This window comes from Sparus aurata, chromosome 23 (assembly GCF_900880675.1).
Source record: "Sparus aurata chromosome 23, fSpaAur1.1, whole genome shotgun sequence".
NCBI lineage: Eukaryota > Metazoa > Chordata > Actinopteri > Spariformes > Sparidae > Sparus > Sparus aurata.
In genome coordinates this window covers 4,897,013-4,918,251 of record NC_044209.1, presented here as the reverse complement: position 1 = coordinate 4,918,251, position 21,239 = coordinate 4,897,013, and the positions used below count along the sequence as shown (strand labels likewise).

Sequence of the window (21,239 nt, the reverse complement as noted above, 5' to 3'; positions counted from 1 at the left end):
ATGTTTTTTTAATATATTTTTTATATTTTATATTTTCTTACAATACGAAGAAATGATTACCATTGTTTACACTTTTCAATTCAATGTAAAATCACTGAAATCATACGGATTTCCTAATCAGCATCGGTATAAGTGCAGGTGGTAGCAATGTACTGTTAGAATTGTCGAAGTGTTGGGTATATTAATCCAGCTGCTGATCGTTCTGATTGGTCTTTTCTGCCTCTAATGAGCAACTGTGATTCACTGACATCCTCCTCCTCCTCTTCCTCTCCTCTGTCCTCCATCACCCCACTCCAGTGTTGTCAAGGCAACCGGTCTTTACACTGGAGGAGTTAGTCATCAATCCACGCTGTCCACCCATCTCCTCTGATGTTACTGTGACGTTACTGTGACGCGTCAGATTCAGTAACGTTAGATGCATCTATGGTTTATAAGTATCTATCTATGTATTTATCATATATCTGAGTTTGACTACAAGAAGTTTAACACAAAACTATGATAATATTAACAGTGATGATGACAACAAAAACAACAGTAATAACAACAACAGCAACAACAACAACAGCAACAACAACACTAATAATAACAATAACAGTAATAGTAGTAGTATTACTGTGCATTTTTTGTTCCTTCCTCAAAGTCCTGGCTTTGTCACATGGGTTGGGCTTGTTTAGGAGGGTATCTCAAACACACGCACGGTCAGAGGGAGGCGGATCTGTAAGTAGACTCCAGGACTTCCTCAGCAGAAAGGAGCGGAGCCTGCAGCGCAGTAAGTATATCAGCCATTTATCATTTCAATTCATATTCCCACAAGGAATTTTTTTCTTTTTTGTTGATTCTCGTAATAATGTTCAGAGCACAAGTTAAATGATAGCGTTCAAATAAAATACACTGCGTGACGCAGATCCCCAGCAGACGCAGGTAACAGGTGACAGCTGACTGTGGGAGCTCAGTCAACACAGCAGCCAGTCATTGTTCCTGTTTTATCCCTGCAGTTGTGGCAGTGTGTGTGATGATAGCACCGTGGTGTGGCTTTAGAGGCAGTGATGATTCACTTAGGTGAGGTTAGAATAAACTGCGATAACGAGGAGCGCACACCGGAAAGCCATTTGGTTTTGGTTCATTTCTGCCCGTGTCCTCGTTTAACTCCCTTCAGTTGGGTGCAACACTTCCTACATGTAATCTCTACGTCATGTTTGTGTTATGTGACTCTTCGGCTGATGGAAAACACGATAAAAATCGGCAGATGTGGGTTCCGCGTGTTTTTGATTGGGAAGTGGCTCTGTGCTTTGCGATTTCACGATAAACTGTACTTAGAAGAATAGAAGCCCATTTCCGCAAGTAAAAAAAAAAAAAGAAGAAAGAAATTGATACCATACCATATTTACTTAATCCCATGGTAAAATATGAGATTAAAGTTGAAATTATGAAATAAAAAGTCAGAAATATGAAGTAATATGTCAAAATAATTGAAAAAATAATATATGTGAGATATATTCGCTTTTTATCACATAATTAGGATTTTTTTAAATCATGTGCATTTGTTTTTAAAGAGCTCACGATCCTCAGCTTTTATCTAATTTCATTGTGACTTTTTATCTCTAACCCTTAGTATGAAATGCTATAGGAATATTATTTTCATCATCATTTGTTTTCAACTCTCTTTTTTTTCTTTCTCTCCACAAGTTCTTAATATGTTTTCTTGGATCACTAAACAGCTCAAGTGACTAAATCTCAACTACAAAATTAAAGGAGGGAAAAAAGTTACCACACATACTCAGCAATGTTGATGAGGGTTCTCAGTCATCCAGGTCATGCTCATTACGTTTTGAATTGCTTAGTGTTTGTATTTGCCTCAGCTTCCTAATTCATTCATTTGAGTTTAGTTTTACAACCAGTGCAGTGCAAGGCATCAGCTCCACTAAGTAATTTTTCTGTTTGTCATTCCCAGATCATGGATGATTCTGCTCCACTTTCCAGTTGCTCTGTGTTTGCGTGGCTGGTGGGAGCGTCACAGGTGCTGGGTGTGACGTCGGTGGTGCTGACCGGTGTGTGGATGGGACACTACCCGCGGAGGCTTTGCTTGGGACGGCTCATCGCAAGAGTTTAACCTGCATCCTCTGTGCATGGTGCTGGGGCTTGTCTTCTTACAGGGCGATGGTAAGTCCATACAGATCACTGACCAATGCTGTCACAAGTTAAAAAGGTCTGCAAATGGTTAGGTCAGTGATAACTCTTTATTGCAGTGGCTGGATACTGCTTGCCACCAAGATGACATATATATTTAAAGACAAAGTGTTGTTCGTCATAAAAGCCGTGCAAATTGTTGGAGAAAGATGTAGATTGCCTTTATATGCAATGTATTTTTTTAGGTTTTTTGTTAATGAGCAAGCCAGTCATTAGTTTGCGAGCGCTGACATGTCCAAAATAACAAGTGTCACACAATTTGCTAGCTTCCAGTAGGTCTTTACCTTTAACAGTAGACAAGTAGAAGTGTTGACCTGTTGATGGCACTCCATAAAAAGTTAAGATTCGTAATGATCTTACCATGACTGTCTGTACCAAATATTATAACATGATATCTGGTCAAACAACCAACTAACTGACCAAAATTGTCTTCTTTGGTGCCAAAAAAGGGCTGGGTTTTCACATTCATTTTAATGAGGGTGGTCAATTTTGGCTGTGGTGGTGCGGGCCACAGGGGCTCCGCAAAGAAACATCTGCGGAGGGGAAAAAGTTGAATCCGACTCAACATTTGAAGAAACACAGCAAAAAGTCACATGAGGTGACCAATCACATAAGATGGCGAACAGATTATGACTTAGTTTGTCTTTAAAACACATTCGTGGATACGGACGATCACCGAGGCCCGGCATGCTTAACCTACTGTGTCAGAGGCATGACCGGAGAGCAGAACAGGTCAGCAGGGCATGTTATTTACCTTGCATCCTGGTTGTTTGCTATTATTTTTAACCTGTTGATGAGGAAAAACAATCGCTAGCAGGACCAGCATGCTAGTAGCATAACAACATAGAAGTTTCCACTTTCAGCCAGCTGATCAGCAGGGGTTCATAGCACGTCACACACACGGACCATGGAGTGACCCTCCCGCACTGCTGCACCAACCTGTGGCATTTTGCCACACCACATCCCAAAAATACATATCAGTGTTTCCAAAAAACATGAATGTTACACCATACCAAACAACACACGTACCAGACCCTCATTGCATGATTTCAATTTGATTAGGCTGAGGACAGAAAACTACTTGGTTAGGTTCAGGCACTTAACCTACTTGGTTAGGTTTAGGAAAACACTGTAGTCTGGGTGAAATCTGTAACTTCAGTTAAAACGTATCTATGTAACCCTAAAAACTTATGTTAGATCCTGTATGTAACGTTAATTGTCTATTTTTGTAAGTTAGTAAGATCTCACTGATGACTTCTGGTTTCACAGTGGACCCCAACAGCCATCACCTGAACTAAAGTGTTTGTTTGACCCAACTGTCCATCCCGACCTCTTCCCAAAGAGACGAGTGAACCTTTTGTACTACTTTCCCTCACTTCGTCCTTCTCCAGCCACATAAGCAGTATTAAGCTAAATGTTTACATCATTATGCTAATATGCTCATATTGACAAAGCTAACATGCTGATGTTATGTAGGTATTAGCAGTCGAATTCCTGACATATTGTCCTGATTAGTCTGTGTTCCACTAGCTAGTTAAGATAAGATAAGATAATCCTTTATTGATCTCCAGAGGGGAAATTCAAATGTTGTAACAGCGCAAAGTAGCATGTAGAGACATGATAGATCGGTAAGATGACAGACTGTAGCTTACGCTGCTGTTGTATAATCTGATGGCTATGAGTACAAAGCCTGAAGTGTTTAGTTTTGCAAGTGGGTGGGATGATGTGACGGCTGAATTAGCTGCCCATCTGCCACAGCTCATGTTGAAAAGGGTGAGAGGGGTTATCCAAGATGGCTTTAATTTTGTCCTTCATCCTCCTCTCAGCCACTGTCTCCAGACTGTTCACTTCAGGTCCAACCATGGAGTGGACCCTCCTCACCAACTTTTTAGCCTGGTGACTGGCCCATGCTTGATTGCCATCCCACCAACATACCACATTGGCTACCACAGTCTGGTAGAAGGTCTCCTTTTCCTCCGGTAGTCCACCACTCCTCTCCTTGTTCCGATCTTTCTGTTTACAGAATTTGTTTGCTGAGAACAAACATCTGGCAACTGAGTTTGCCCATAGACTCTTTATAACCTATGATGGTTGCCAAAGTCAATAGCATTTATTGTGTATCGGCCTTGGAAAGGCCATGGAAATCTGTAACAAATGTTATGCAGTCAATTCAATATATATTTTTTGCTCCAAACCACAAATATGAACCTCTAGGTAGTGTTAAATCATGACTCTGACAAAAGTCATAGACCTTTACATCAACCATCAGACAGACATTGCCACCCCAAGAGTCACACCACTAGCATTGTTAGAAACTAGGGCTGTCAAGCTATTAAAACCACTAATCAGATTAATTACAAGCTTTGTGATGAATTAATCACGATCAATCACATATGCCAATATTTACCATAATCAACAGTTCCATCTGGGTGGCTTTTTGAAGCCTCACCCCAGTGTGTGTGTGTGTGTGTGTGTTTTTCGTTCATGATAATGTTTTATAATTTTGGACAATAACTTAATTTTGTGCTTAAATTTACATCATCCATCAAGCATGGCTTCTAGTGTTGTAATGAAGGCTGAGATATGGTTGCACGTAGGCTCTACGCGTAGCCTACTCCATAACCTATACTGTAGTGAGCATTTAAACATGTGTGCTGGTAAGTCCATGTTGCTGGATTGATCGTGATTAATTATTAACAAGGCTTGTAATTAATGAGATTAATTGTTTTAATAGCTTGACAGCCCTAGTTTGCCAGTGGGAGTGGATTGCCAGCTGTACTTTTCCCTTTGAACACACCTACCCATAGCTGTGTCTCTGGATTAGGAAGAGTGGATGGGCAGTGTCTGCAGGGTGGGCCATGTCTCCATCCATGAACGACTTGGTTTTGGCAAGCCAGTGTGTGTCACAGGACTACTTGTTGAGGGGCAGCCTGCCCTTATGGAAAATGCAATGTTTCCAAGGAAACCAATCGTATTCCTCAGCCCACATTGCTGCAACGTACAGTTACATTTCTGGGGAGGAGTGCATCAGGCTACGCTGTCGATCCAACAATAAACCACATCCTGTACTGTGGTTTATTGTTGAATAAACAATGAATCATTCTGTAGTTTGAGAAACAATGTTAGACAAAATAGTTAGAAACTCTGGCTTGGGGGTTGATTTGGTCATCTGCATCCATTATGTTTCCAAAGCTGCCGGCCAAGTGTCGCCAAAGAGCATGATTAATCTGTGTTAATATTTTAAAGCATTCTTTTTTCTATAATCAATTAATCAAAATAAAAGTGTTATATTTAGAGCCCTTGCAGGAAGTGAGCCATCGTCTCTGCCTACCACAGGGCTGACATCACTGAAATTCCCAGATTGACCTAGCCGGTCATACATCAGTTTGTAGTCATGGTTACGGGAAGTCATTTTCGGATGACATTCTCTAAATTGAGTGAAACTGGAAGCGGAGGTCAGCAGGACTAAATGCTGTTTTTGAGTGGGGAGGAGTGTGCACATGTGTGTTCTAGCCTCAAGCACTGTGTTACTGACCTATTGCATTACGCTAACACTACCCAGACACCCATCAATCCCCCCACCCACACCAAGCAAGTCTGATTTATACAGAAAGAAGGAGAAATGGTTTGAATCATTGAACATGTCAGTTCGTGTGTGTTTTGGGACATCCAGAGAAAGGCTTTGACAGCGCTGCCCAGCAGGGAATGCAACCAACAGCACAGGCAGAGCCAGTCAGAAAACTGAGCAGCCTCATTGTCAACTACAGAGAAAACGGGCCCCACTTTGCCTCGTTAGCGATTAAATCTGCAAATGATTTGACTGCAGCAAACCCTGATGATGTCTGGTTCCAGAAATTAAGACAAAACGGGATGTTGCTTTTTTTTCTCCCCTCTGGTGCGTCTGCAACCCTGAGTACTTTGGCTAATGAGAATAACCAGATTAGTTTAACTGGTTCACAGCTGTCTGCTGCAGAGCTAGATTGTATTAGAGCAATAAAAGCAAAGGTCAGCTGGACATTAGATATAAACTGTTTACCCTCGAGGGGCCTCGAACACAGGCACAAAGACAAACACACCCATACAACTCAAAGCTGATTCATTGTTAAGCCTTAAGCTTCTGTTCCCCCAGGCCGCGTCCACGCTAATGTGGATACATATGACAACTAACCTTTTCTCTCTGCAATCTGTATCTGTACTTTCTCACTTTCATCTTTGGTGTTTGGAGTCAGACGCACTGTGGTCGTCGTGATTGTTCTGTAATCAGCAAATGGCACTTCAAAAACTAAAAAATGCATGAGGCTGCCTAGTCAGAACAGTATTAAGCTGCTGGCACAGGAGGTTAAAAGGATTTAACCAATTAGCGATTGTTGTTTAGTTCAACCTTTTGCTCCAATAAAAGGAAATATAGCTGGTTGTAACCTGTGTTGGAATCATCACATTTATGTTATTATTTTTATGTGTTCATGTCTCACACATAAAGTGTACATTAGGACTAAACATAAAACCCATTATGGTCACACTTATAATGTGTTATAATATGCCCATAGTGCTTTATGGTCATTGTTATGATTGTTAACTCATCATAAAGCATTTTATTATTATTTATAAGGTCAAGTGTTAACATTTTACAAGTACAGGTGACTAATTATATGCGAATGGATCATATGTATTGAAATTATTAGTATTTATTACATCATAATCACTATTATAATGCATCATAATGTGACCATAAGTTACTGTAGGTGGATTTCATAATACATTACGAGCTGGTTATAAGTCACTATAAGTCATTGTCATTGTCTTTTTTAAGTAAAGTAAAAAATAGTAATAATAAAATAAGAAGCCAGAACTGCACACAAATGTATAGCACTTTGAGATTTGTTTAAATGTAAAGTGCATTACAAATTAAATATATTATTATCATTATTATTATATTATTATTATTACTATTATTACTATTATTATTAAAAGGTATTAACATTTAGATAGCAGTCGAGGTGGAAATAAGTGAACCCTCCAAGGCGGTAAATCGGCAGCCAAAACAGACCCCCAATTTACTGCCTTCTGTCTAAATCCGTGGACCTAGCCGCAAAAAAGATGGCCAAATTGGCGGCTTGCTGCCCAGTATAAAAACGGCTATTGTGTAAAACCATGGGTATCCATAGCTGCTATAGCAGCTAACTGTTCATGTTCACTTTCAGTTGTTTCAGAAATCGTTACTGCTGGGGAAAATCTAGTGTTCCCTTGTTTTTATGAATAATAATAGAAGCCTTTAAATAACTATATAAACTATATACTGGGGACTGTTATTGTGAAGAATGTATAGGAGCTGTGTATAATAGGACTTTTAATTTCTTTTATGTAGTAGCTAACAACCCACCATGTTTCAGTTACTATGCTACTGCAAACAGAGCCTATAAACAAAATCAATATTCCCCTGCACACCAGGATAGGATTGACACTATTACATTGAAAACAACAACGAGTGGAGGATAATGTTTTTCATTTAATTGTTGACAATGTTATCCTGGTGCGTACTGGAATATACACATTTTTTGGTCCACTGCCCTGTACTGAGAGCACTCATGGTATCTACACGGTGTCATTTTTTTGAGGTTATTCACAGTTGTCTGCCACTGTTTATCTACATTTTCTTGATATTGAATGTGTGGTGTGTCTAGATTACACTAAATTCGACACCGTACTTGCTTGAATCCTCAGCAACAAACCTGCAAAATTCGCCATGATGCATTAGGATGCATTATGGACATGGGCTTCATAGAAAGCGTGCCAGTTTGAGTGCCACTGTAACTTCAGTGAGAGGGTTAGATTCAGCGTTAGATTCATGTTTACTTCAAGATACAAGTTTTCAAGACAGTATATTGTTATGAAGTAATGAGTCTTTGTTCATAGTTAGCACCTACATTATGTCTGGCAAATTGGTACAGACTGTGGATTTACCTGGATTTGTTTTTACCACAGTTGTGACACACTCAGAAACTTTGACATGATGTTGCTTTCAGATTTTCATTAGAAATATTGACTTCCTATTTTGCATAGTTTTAGAATATTGACTTGCAGTAATTGATCATCCTGTTCTTTTCCCATGAAGGTATCCCAGTGTGGTTCGGAAACTTGGGCTGATCATTTTCTGACCAGACTCTACTATCTCTCTCTCTCTTGTTTTTCTTTTTTTTTTTACACTTTTTGTTGTTAATAAAAATCACTTTCTTTTGCAGCGATATTATTTTACAGTTACTTTGGTACATTTAAACAGTTTTTTTGTAATTTTCATTTGTACACAACAGTTTCTGACATATAATTTCTTGTATCATTTTAAGGATAGTTGAATCAGTTTGATATGTCAGTTGTCCTGGATGCTTTGCGATTTGGCTTCCCTGATCGAACAAAAATGTGTTGGTACATGTTGTGAATTTGATGCCTCCTTCACTCTCTCCCTCTCTCAGCCATCCTGGTCTACAGAGTATTTCGAAATGAGCCAAAGAGGAATGTAAAGGTGCTTCACGGCATTATTCACCTGCTCGCCCTCATCATCGGCATCATAGGTAAGGGAGACAGAGAGCTGTGCATGTGAGAAAGTGTGAAGAAGGTAATGCCAATGTATGCCCATCTGCCTGTGTCTGTGTGAGGCACTGAGAAAAATGGAGACTAAAACATTGTTTGTGTGTGTTTGTCTGTGTGTGTGTGTGTGTGTGTGTGCGTTTGTGTGTGTGTGTGTAGGTATTGTAGCTGTGTTTGACTTTCACAGAGAAGCGAAGATTCCAGACATGTACTCTCTACACAGCTGGTGCGGCATGGCTACCTTAATCCTATTCTGCATACAGGTACACACACTCTCGCACAAACACACACACACACACACACACACACACACACACACACACACACAGAACCCAAATATTTCCATGTAGATCGAGAGTAATTCTTCTGATCACACTCCACTTCTCCTAGTGGGTGATGGGGCTGCTGTTCTTCCTGTTTCCTGTTGCATCATCATGGTTACGAGCTTCGTATCTCCCCGTCCATGTGTTCTGCGGCCTGGTTCTGCTGGTTATGGCCATAGGGAGCAGCCTGCTTGGCATGACAGAGAAACTCCTCTTCAGCATCATGTACGTCTGTCTGTTTGTCTGTATCTGCGTGTGTCTCTCTACTCTCTTATCATCAGAAGGGAACATTGTTACTCACTTACTTTGACTGTGTTTTTTTTTGGGGATATCTGTTGTGCGTTCTACCACTGCAATACAATGGAAGTACTTCCATCTAGCAAGACCTAAACTAAAGGTTTAAAACTAAAATTTGAATTGAGAAGAGTGACCCTTTGAGCTAGCAGTAAACATGTAAGCCTCTGTTTGAGGTTATAGTCCTTAAGGTACCAGTTCTGTGTTTTAATTATACGGCAAACATTCATTGAGCAGCTCCTCTGTTAGAAACATAACAGCAGATGTATCTACCTATTATGCGGTGACACGCTGATGAAAAAATGCCCCAAAATGGCTCTTCAATGCATTTTTGATAGACTATTGCAGTCACAGCAGGTCACTGTGACAGACATACTGTTTTTTTTGCAGCAACTTTATGGACTTGTGCTTCTCCAGTCCGCTGCCCACTTAAAGCACTCTACAACACTTGTCACATTCACCCATTCAAGCACACAATCATACACTGATGGCAGACACTGCCGTGCAAGATGTAAACCTGCTCATCACGACCTGAAGAGGCCTGGTGCTCTTTAATGGTGGCTGCTAAAAATGTGAAAAATATAAAAGGCCCTCTTTGGAGCTGTGTTTGGTTTGTTCGGTCTGGGATACTGTAGAAACATGGCGGTTTAGAAACGGGGACTCTGTTACAAAGGACCCCCTCCCTCTGTAGACAAAAAAGGCTCATTCTAAGGTACTGACAGCACGACGGTCTCAGGTAATTAACTAATGAAAACATAGTTATGAATATTATATTTAATTTCTGCCAATAGGGCCGTCTATATCCTACACACCTGACTTTTAATATGAAAGCAGCCTTGTGTTTTGCCAGTTGAACGCATTAACTTACAGCAGTAATAAATGTTGGGTTAGCATTAGCATTAACGGAATCCAGCTCTGATAAGGCCGAAGAAGGATGAAACGTTAACAGGGGAGCTGATATTGATGAGGTCAAGTAATGCTTGAGAACACACTGCGTCATTTAGTGCAATTTGATGCCATGATGGAAATGGCGGATCTTGCCACTAACAAAGAAACCTGTTATATAGAGAGGTAAACACAGAATGTTTCCAACCATAAATACTTAAAAAACTAAATTCTTAAGGGTTATAACTTGAAGTCTATCTAGCAAGCACAGCCAAAAATCAAAAGAAGCTGCTGCTCCAATCAATTCACTTCAGCACATACTATGTACACACATGTTCATCCCTTCCAATTGCTTTCATTTTAAATATATCCACCTGTGTTTTTATTTTGCATCTATTTGTATCAGATGTATGTCTGTCTCTATCTCTCTCTCTGGGAGCAGGCAACCCTACTCTCTGTTCACACCTGAGGGGGTGCTGGCCAATGTCCTGGGGATCCTGCTGGTGTGTTTTGGGATCGTGCTGGGCTACTTGATCACCAGGGAGGAGTACAGACGTCCTCCAAATCCAGAGGAAGAGTCTCTGTCCGTCCACTTTAAGACTCTGACTGAGGGAGCGTCACCCACCGGGCCCTGACCTCAGTGAGATGTCTGACGTGTCCCTCTAATCTGGACACAGCGTCCTGCCAACAGCTGTGCTGCAGACCCTGTTAATACAAAATCATTAGATTAAACACAAGTGGGCATGAATGGGGCCAGAAGTGACAAGTTCTATACATGTAGGTTAAAGTTCAAAAATTAAAAATCACAGACAAGAAGGTTTGATCCTGTCCCATATCAACCTGACCCATTACATCTTACAGCAATTAAACACTTCAAATATTTTTCATTTTGGGTCATTGATGGAAGAATTATAAGTATATGAATGCTCATTTTAGTCAAATGATTAGCCTATTGAAAACCCTCTTGATTTCACATACGTTCAAGCAGGAAGACAAGCAGCACAACCTGACCTATGTAATGTTCCGCTGATGTCACACTGAGGGTGAGAAGCTTATGTCATACTGCTGTGTTCCAGGTTTCAAGTCATATAAATGATGGGGCTCTAATAAATCATTATCGTTTCACTGCTCAACCAGAGACTGAAAAGACAATGGATAGTGAAATCCCAGAGGGACAATCGCGGCATATTTCAAATAATTCCAAATTATTATCAGACAATTTGGAATGGCACGGTAAGTTAGCTGGGAAAATGGTTGAATGCTAACATTAGCGGCTGCCTCATGGTTTATCTTGTTGTTTTACCTTGAAATATGGCCAGTGTCATTCAGGATTTTCACTATCCATCGTCTTTTAAGTTGCTGTCAATCAGGAATCAGTCAAATACTAATGATTTGTGAGATTCCATTGTTTATACAACTTTAATTCTATTATATATCTGTAGCCCTGGTGTGTAGCTTGATTATTTGCAGAGACAAATGTCACCCAGGCCAAACTTACAGCTGCCATGTGCCTACTGTGATACCTTTTAATGTAGAGATATACATATAGCTTAAGAGTGTCTGCAGCTCAGGACTTGTACGAACTGAAGAAACCACATTTGCAGATCAATGTCCTCCCACTAGATGATGACTGCATAATCCTAATATTACACCAAAGCCCAGCCCATACCTGTACCTGACACTATATGACCAAACCCAACTGCCCAGACTGACCCGAAGCTTTACTGTTGCTCAGTTTCACTCATTACAGATTGTTTGCCTCACTTACTCACTAATACTACTTGCGGCTTCATTCTCAGTCTCATTTTGTCTCCCAACTGGGAACTGTTAGAGAAAGGAAGAATAAAAAAAAGCTGCAAGTCAAGCCTTTGTTGTAGTCATCGGGTCAATAAGTGTCAGTGTTAGGAACAGTAATGGATACATTTTTATCAAAAGACCGAATCAGCTTTTAATGTACTCAGCCTACTAATGTTGCAAAGGAATGTGAATTAGACTCTTTTGGAGGGGCTGTACCGATACAAGTGATTTTTAGCTCTGACTGGCAAAATACAGGCATTTGCTAAATTCTGACACCAACAAATCTGTTATCAAATGGAATTTTTTTGCAGTCCCAACATAATCAACAGAGTAATATGTCTTCTTAAGTAGAGCTGTATCACTGCTGAACACCAATAATTTTAAGTTAAACAATTAACAACAAATGATGGCTTTAAACCATGACCTTCAGTATCTAGATTGGGAAGCTTGTGCAAAACAACGCGCCAAATTAAGTATTCTTTGCCTGTTATTCTAATGTGCTGAATAAATCAAAATTGCATGTTTTCTGCTGCTATGTATATACTTTTTTTTTTTTGACCGTATGTTTTTGTTATTCTCGGCGCAGACATTTCAAATTGTTATATGATTGTGCACGTGATAGTTGTGTTGCTTAGGTAAATCTGATTGGACTCAGTGTTGGCAGATAGAATATTAAAGGTGCAATATGTAACAATTTGGGGTTGAAACTGAAATATTTAACAAATGGTTAACAAACCATAGTTGTTAAATGCTGTATGAACATCTATGTATTGTATTGCAGAGATACTTTCTGACGTTAGCATGCGGACAAGCTATCCCTGGCCAGTCCTCTCTAATAATACCACTAAGTACCTGGTAAAGCTCAGGCAGACTCAGCTATTTAGGCTAACTCACTGAATGGTCAACTGAGCTAACAGGCCGACAGCAGCCATAGTTAGCAGCAGTTACTCTGGTTAAACAGGCTACACGGTATTGGAATATGAATTCAACAGGTGGCCAGTTCTTACGTATTTCACCTTTAAAGGATTCAGATAGTCCAATTTAATTGTGTCACACATGTCTGCCATTTTGATCTACACTACTCTGGATTAATCACTGAGCATAATATTTAAAGAACTATAAAAAAAGGAAGGGAAAGCTTAAATGTCCGATTATGATAATGCTTCCAATACTCCATAATGATATCAGTAAAAGAATTGGTAAACTTTTTAATGTTATTAAAAGTCACAAGAAAAGGTCTCATAGAGGGTTTAGCCTCTGTGGAAAGAATGTATATCACACTAATAGTACTTCTACTAATTGCATTCAAATTAAGTCTGTCCTTTATCACAGTATCTGTATCCCTACCTGTCCCATATCCAACTGGCTTAAAGCCCCGTCAGTGAACTTTGTTCATAAACAGACAAAATGTACTCCATTTGTCCATCAGTATGCTGTCTGTATTTAAATGGATTGTCATGAAAAAAAATATATATCTGTTCAGTGTCTGTATGTTATTAGAGTTTAGTTACTTTATGCATTTTCACCTAAAGCTGTCATATCACATATTTGAACCTGGTTAACAGAATTAAAAAACATCTACAGTTTTGAGATTTTCAGGTTCAGGTTTCGACTATAGTGCCTAATACAAAGCTCTTTACAATGTTGTTGTCATTGTCTCAATCTCATTAGTAAAACCTGTAACAAGCAAAAGTGTGTGGAGCAGCAGTTTGTTCACTTGTGTTTTTCACCTTACTTTAACTTTTGATAAATTCTAGATGTTAAAGCAGCATCAGGCATGGGCTAATATTTATTTAAAAGCAATTTTAACATAGTAAATTGCTACAATTGAATGGCTCATGGGTGCCTTCAGAAAGGTGATGCAATTGCTATGGACCAGACCACCAGAGCTAAAGAGCAGGTAACACCACTACAGAAAGCCACAAATTTCAAGTGGGAAATATTGTTCTTTTTACGACACTGCATTTATCTGAAAGCTATAATGACTGGTCATTTTGATGGCACAGTGTTGTAATAGGAAGGTGCCTCCTATAAAGAGCATTAAATCTGTAGTCTGTTATAATTTTTTTGTTACATTTGCTAAAATTGTCATTATGATCTGACAGTAGAATAAGATACAGGTCAGCTGTGTAGAAATCCGCCGTCTGTGGCTCTACCTAGTGGCTGCTATTTGATTTGCAAGAATTCACTGCTCCCGGCTCAACACAACCAATCAGAGCCGAGGGGAGTGTCTGAGAAGTGTCAGTCGTTCTCATGCATAAGTTGCTGGCAGCCCCCCTCCCACAGGCAGCACGTACTGGGCAGTGCCCTTTCCCCAGGCAGGCGCAGTGCTTACTCTTACCTGGTCAGATATTTTCAAAGTCAAGTCCAAACTGTAAACAATGGCGGAGAACAGACAACAACAACAACAACACAACAGAGAATTTTCAGAGGTGGAGCTGCAGGATTAGTAAGGACTCAAGAGCGACGCAGAGTTTACGGCTTTTCTGCTGGACAAGTAAGGACCCCTGCCTGATATATGTTTCATTCTATGTTATAACCACAAGGCTATGGTGGTAGCGGTTACAGTAATATTCGCAATAGCGCATGTCGCCAATGTTGCGAGCTATGTAGCTTGTTGATAAATCTGGCTTGTTGGCTTGTGTGCTAACCCTCGTGTTTAGCTTTGTCTTTATGGCTACTAGTTAGCAAAAGCGTCTCTCAAGTGACCAGGCAGTTAAAACGTTAGTTAGGGTTCAGTATGCTCTGAAGTGGTTGAATTGGTTTAGAGAAATAACGTTACTCATGCTTTAGAAAGGCAGCATGGCAAAAATGTTGCACCGGGTAATGATTAGCTGGTAACTCTGTCTACTGTCTCTATATTGTTCGTTACTCGGGATATCTACAGTGAGGATAAGACACTCGTCATTGTAATTTTGTTGTATTGATCAGAAAGAGAACAATCGGGGCTCATGTTGTTATTGTTTTTTGAATGTGCCATCTTGGTTATCTGGCGTCCTCTGTTACCATGGTTACAAGCCTGCTCATGCACAGCAGGCTCCTCTGTGGGGAGGGGCTTTAAATGCAGGACTGCAGCAGCAGAGTGGATGAAGGAGGGACCTGGGAGAGGTGCTCATTCAAATTATCTGGCTCAGTACACTTTTTCCTCAGAACTCCTGACTGCAGCTTGAAGACTGGAAAATGGGAGCATCAGCAAGTAGAAACAAGTTTGTGTTTGACAGAATATTACAAGCCGGGCTAGTTCTTGACCAGTGGAAGTGTTTTCTCGTAGTCTTGATGTCACAGTTACATTGCATGGCAACCGATTTAGTAATATCATAACACTCCAAATGTTCAAAAAGAAATTAAAGTCAATGTTTGCCATGTATCATTCTAAAAAAATCCGCTGCAGATTTTTTTTTTTCCCCAAACCAAGGTAACAGATTAATAAACATATACCGTCATCTTATACAGCTTTAAACTGTATGGTCAATAAATTTGTGGTCACAAAAGATGCTGAGATTATAGTCAGTATCCACATTGACATCCCCTGTAGGGTAAGACCCTAACATATCCAGGCAGTGAGAGGGAGAGATAGACTTACACATCTGTATCTCATTCATCTTTATTCCTCTTTGTAATGCAGCAGTCAGTAATTTCACATGAGATGACACATTCATGTTGTTTTTAAGTGTTTCATAATGATGTTCTTCTAACTGCTATAACCATCCTGGGATATTAAATATTAAGATAGGTTACATACAGTGGAAAAAGCCCACAGTAAACACACACACACACACACACACACACACACACACACACACACACAGAACATCAGAAGTAATGCTTGATTACCAGTGGTATTTCGAACGCTGGGCTAAGGTCCCCCAAGTAGGCTGGGAGTTATAGCCTACATGTACAGCACAAGAAATTGTTTTTTTAGACAACACATCTGTCATCCAGCTCATCATGGATTTAAAGCAACAAAGATGCACTATGACAAGCTGTTTCCAAATATGAACATTTGAAACTACTCTTGAACATCCAATCTTCCGAGATAATATTATACTTTGTTCTAGCTGTCCAGAAGTTACATATCATACCCAGCAGGCTTGTGAACCAGAGAGGTTAAGTATTACCACATTCTCTAACAGCTGGAAACTTCTGAGCAGTAAGAAACAAGGGCAGTGGTCACAGAAACTGTACTGTTACAGAGACTTCAGAGGTCATACTTTCCATCAGCATCAGCAACTCCGAAACCAGGGTTCTGATTCATTAGAGATATAAAAAGAAATATACAAAAATCAGGCTTTAATGTGCATAAAATACATTTGAAAATTGACATTTTAGTCCCACTTTCTTAAATACCATCTGTTAGTCACACCTCCTATGAAAAACTAGTCCCCCTGGATTTGTTGTTAGCCAACACCCTCCCCTTGTTACTGCTGTAATGCCTGTAAAACGTTTGTTTCTCACACAGGTATTATTCAACTTAAATTAATGAGATTGATAGCTGTATATTCAAAGGTTTTAGAAGATTTTGAAAAATGGGTGCTTGATGTCAGAAAAACATCAACCATTGCCTTGTCATATGAAATGAGAACTTGCTGGCTGTTTCCAGCAGACCTAACACAAAGGATAAGCTAGTGGTGAACCAGGCTTTTTTTTTCCCTAACTTATAACTCTTCAAACTTGTGCAGTCATTTAAAGGTATACCATGCATGGTTTTCCTGAAACAACAATGTGTAGATTCATACAAAAGTCATCCCTCTCTCTTATGACCCATGAAAAGTGTCTGGCGGTGACTGTGTCTAAAGAGGCCCTACGCTCTGCCTGTATTTTCGTATGATCTTGCTGTGTCTGGGATGCTTCTGGGTGTCAAACTTCAGACGGTGGAGTGTAGTCCCCATCCATCAACATCATGGAGTGTGTGGTGTCCTGACTCTATGAAAACGCAGCAACCAGGTAACATTGCTCTGTATAAGTCATGGATGTCCAAAGCTACCACCACTGTGCTCTCTCCGACTGTCTTGACCGTTGATGAGAGGGAGATAACCTTGAACCATCTGTTAAGGGGCCACAACTGACAAATTGTGCATAGTTTACCTTTAATAAAGTGTCTCTTGGCCAAGCGAATAACGCTCTTGTTACTGCTGTAGGTTGTAAGCTAGTTCGCCAGGCAGCTAGTGATTGCAGGTTAGAACAGATACAGTTAAATCCATCCTTTACACTTGTCCTATGTGTTTCTGGTTATGAAAAGGCAAGGGAAAAAAAGACACCAAACTTGAACCATCACTGCTTTAAGGAGAAAGGTTTAGCAAATAGTCAGTTGGATTTTGTGGAGTAACTGAGCAGGTCATGGGGTATGTAATGCACTCATTTTTCATGGCAATGTAAAGGGCCCTGGTTTATCAGTTGGGATCCCTGTGATTTGTATAAATTAGGACCTTTACGACTTCATAATACAAAAGACCTTCATAGAAAAAACAAAGTCACTATATGAAGCAAAACAGAAAAACCTAAAACACTTTACAGAATGTTCACTGCTGATCACTGCTATTTATACACAAGTAGGAAAAGATGTTCACCAACAATTGAGCAAAGCTAAACTCCAACTTCGCTCTTCCTTTTTGTCTCTTTGAAAAGAATGTTACCATTTCTATGTATCGTGTGAAAAACGAAACATAAAAATGCAAATCCAAAAGGAATATACAGTTTTTAAGAGAAACAATATTTACAGTATACAGTTTAATACAGATATAACTTAAAGAAAAGATAAATATGAATTATTTTTGTTTTTTATACAGCGAGTCAGTGCTTAATCAATGACAGCAATATCCTAGTTTCTTTAACTATGGCTTGAGACTGGCTCACTGACCGGCATCTGACTGGCACAAGTTTTAGAGCCTGCTTCCTGCAGTGACTGTTTCGAAGTTTCCAGTCATTGTATCATTTAAGCATCTTAAAATTGAATTGAAAATATGTGACTGACAAAGTTGATAGTGGTCTCTCTTGTCTGACTGAATGTCACCGCCTAGAGTCACTTACATTGCAGAAAAAGCCTAGAACAGTACATTTTGGGCATTCAGTGAGACTTCAGTTTGAGATGGCAAGGAGTCAGGAAGGGAAGGAATTTTTTTCGTGGTGCTTTGTAATGGCAAAGAGCTTTCTCGAGGTTTAGCACTCTTGTCCTTCCCTCATTGCCTTTATCCCTTCTCTCTCCTTTTTCTGTCTCTAGCTGGGTAATTGACAAACTTGGCTTGTAACAGGCAATTTGGTCATAATTGAACTGATATGTTAAATTTTTGTTTAGATCTCTGAACATCAAATCTGTCTGTATGCTTTAAACAAAGTGTTTATCCTTCCCAAACCAACACTCTGGCAAGCATGCCAATAGACAGCGACTGGCCAGGTGTCCCAATGTGAAAACATTGGGCAGGAATTGACCTAGCACTCTCTTGTACACATGGTCTTGTATTCATAACCATGAGTTTCATATCATGTTTATCTTCAAAGAGAAACTGGGAGTGTGTGCTGTCGTCCCTATTTGAATGATTATTGCGTCTTGCCCTTTGGACACTGTCCGAACTATAGGTTGTACAAACTAGTTTGTTTCAAACATTGCAAGTCCTACGTAGTTTCATGGCCCAAATAAGTCTTGGGATATAAGTGCACTCATTTATTTACAGCCTCTCATTATTAATCCTCCTCTGTTGTCTAGGACTTATCACTTCTGCTTCTCTCTATACATTGGACTCTACAAAGGGTCTTTTTGGCTTAACAGGAGAGATAGGACCTGTCTTTCTGTCAGTGGATCTGTCTGAGCAGTTATGGATCACTGGCATTGTTCGAGCCAGCCTCACATCCAGGAAGGAGGGATTCTGACTGGCAACCTTCACTGAGCTTTCTTTCTGAGGACCACTACCCTGCAGCCCCTCATAGTAGTCAAGCTGGTTGTCGTGGAGGAGGTGACCATTGTGGGCATTGTTGTTGCTGCGGTTGTGGTAGGCGATAGACGATGGCTGGAGCTGACCTAAGCCTTGATTGGTAGGAGTTTTGCTTGGTGAGGTGACGACTGTGTCCACAGAAGACACGGCCCAGGAGCGAGAAGGGCTGAGACAGGATGCTGAACTGGATGGAGCTTGCTGTTGATACGGCTGTTGCACCCTCGCAGTCCTGTCGTTAATGCCCATAAAAGGAGTGTTCCTAGATGAACGTCCCACTTCTCCGGGATAAGTCCCACCTCCGACGATGGATATTTCGGACTGCGGAGAGGAGATCAGAAAAAAATCGTCATGGTAGCCGATAACCTCTCCCACAGAGACCAGATCCGATTGAAAATCCATCTGCTGGGCGGAGGCAGAGGTCCTGAAGCCTGGGCCTTGATTCACGGACTGCCCGCCAGCGAGGCTGCCACTGCTTGTCGAGAAACGGACGCTGATACTTTGGGAGTGGGTAAGTGGCCTAGGGGGAGCTGAAGAGGCGGTCGGATGGGCACTGAGGGGGCGCCGTAGTCCTCCCTGATGGTGGTATTGGTGAGATGATAGAAGGCTATCAGGAGGCCCCATTGTCGTCTCAGTCACTTCCATGGGGTAGTAGGCTGCTTTGGATTGGTTGCGGCTTAACTGACGGGCCTGGCCAAATCGATTCATCCCTGCCATCTCCCCTCCTTCCTCTCTCCCATAACCAGATGCAGTTCGTGGCTGCATCTGCTTATGATCAACATCCACATCATCTAGAGGATATGAAGCTCCAGAACACAGACCAGCCTGGCTCTCCAGACTAGGTCTGATATCTATAGGGCTTGGGTAAATGCCTTCCCCCAGCTCGGCCAGCTCTTGGGGTAGCTGATGAAACTGGGAGTAGGCAGAACTTCCCAAAATCATGCCGGAGTGGGCCGAGGAACTTGGCTGACTGGTTCTGACAACCTCGACTTTGGCTGGTTGGAGCCACTGGCCCTGAACAGGGTTCTGCCTCTGGAAGGATCTCTGACTGGGCAAAAAGCGTTGTTGCTGCACTCCTTGGTTCTGGTTTGAGTGATGGAGGGCTGGGCTGGACTGTGAATGGTAATGCAGACCTCCATTTCCCGACAATGCAGGTGCACTTTCTGACAAGGGGCTAGCTTGCTGCTGACGCTGCATTGGAGAGGGTGGAGGGCTGAAATGGCGATTGGAAGAGGATGGAGGAGGTGCAGAGTGAGAGGGAGAAGTTAAGGAGGGGGAGTGGGTGGGGCTGGGGAGGTGACAATACAGGTGAGTGGGGGACAGGGAAGAGGGCGATGGCACCCCAGGGCTGCAGTTGGTGTCAAGGCTTTGAACCACAGGTGGAGGGTGGAAGGTGGAAGCGTGAGGAAGAGAATCTCCTTCTCTGTAACTCTCCTCCTCCTCCTCTTCCTCTGTAAGCCCCTCCCTGTCCAGCAATTGCAGACAACCTGAATCTCTACTCCTGATCTCGTTGATGGTCATGGCAACATTCTGTTGATAAATATGGTGTGATGAAGGAGGAGGAGATTGTTGTTGCGCAACCTGCCGACATTCTTCCTTGACACGGGACAGCAGGCGCTGGATCTCCCGGTTGGATGGGCACAGGCGGCTGGCCTCAATCAGGTCCTCCAGGGCTGCATGAAACTGTCTGAATGATGAAAGAAAGTAGAAGCAAAGACAAAAATAAAATCTCAGAAGATGTCATAGAGACAAAGAGAGCTGCAGAGAAGACTGGGGATCCAAACTAGTGGTGGTTTTAAGGGCATTTGTCATATCTCTGCATGATTCCTTATCCTGTCAGTGTTCCTAACTCAGTCTTTAGTCACAGACTCAGACCAGCTGTTTTACTGTATTTTCAAAAGGTGGCGAATAAAAAGAATAACTACTAGGGTACTATACTAAGGTATAAGAATACATGTATTTATCCAAAAATGTCACAGTACACACACCATGGTTCAGTGCATAGAGTTGAAGAATACGTCTGACTCAGTCAGTCACACTACGGTGAAAGAATGTCTGTTGGCAACAATAAAACCAAATTAACCACAGGTTCAGTATTCTAAGCTCAATATTCTAACTTTTTGTAGTGTTACCAGAATGTTGGAAACATGAGGTCCTCTACCTTATCAACATTCAGCAGGAAATTAATTTAAAAAATGAATTGTTTATTTGATGAATGCATGATACATTAAAAGGGAGCAGTTCTTGA

General features: G+C 41.0%; 2 protein-coding genes across 5 annotated transcripts in view; one reads left to right on the top strand and one right to left on the bottom strand.

Annotated features, from left to right (window-relative positions):
- Positions 1-459: 459 nt before the first annotated feature.
- cyb561 (cytochrome b561) lies at positions 460-13,760 on the top strand. The gene is given in 7 exon segments (XM_030408837.1): positions 460-769; positions 1,952-2,068; positions 2,070-2,160; positions 8,655-8,753; positions 8,929-9,032; positions 9,160-9,317; positions 10,714-13,760. Coding segments are annotated over 6 exon segments (759 nt in total). The 5' UTR covers positions 460-769; positions 1,952-1,954; the 3' UTR covers positions 10,907-13,760.
- Positions 13,761-15,656: 1,896 nt separating this feature from the next.
- tanc2a (tetratricopeptide repeat, ankyrin repeat and coiled-coil containing 2a) overlaps positions 15,657-21,239 on the bottom strand; it is a 50,323-nt gene continuing 44,740 nt past the window's right edge. For all 4 annotated transcript variants that reach the window (XM_030407707.1, XM_030407709.1, XM_030407708.1 and 1 more), the window contains one exon: positions 15,657-20,678. In XM_030407707.1, coding sequence (XP_030263567.1) covers positions 18,791-20,678 — 1,888 coding nt within the window. In that variant the 3' untranslated portion in view covers positions 15,657-18,790. The remainder of the gene's footprint in view (positions 20,679-21,239) is intronic.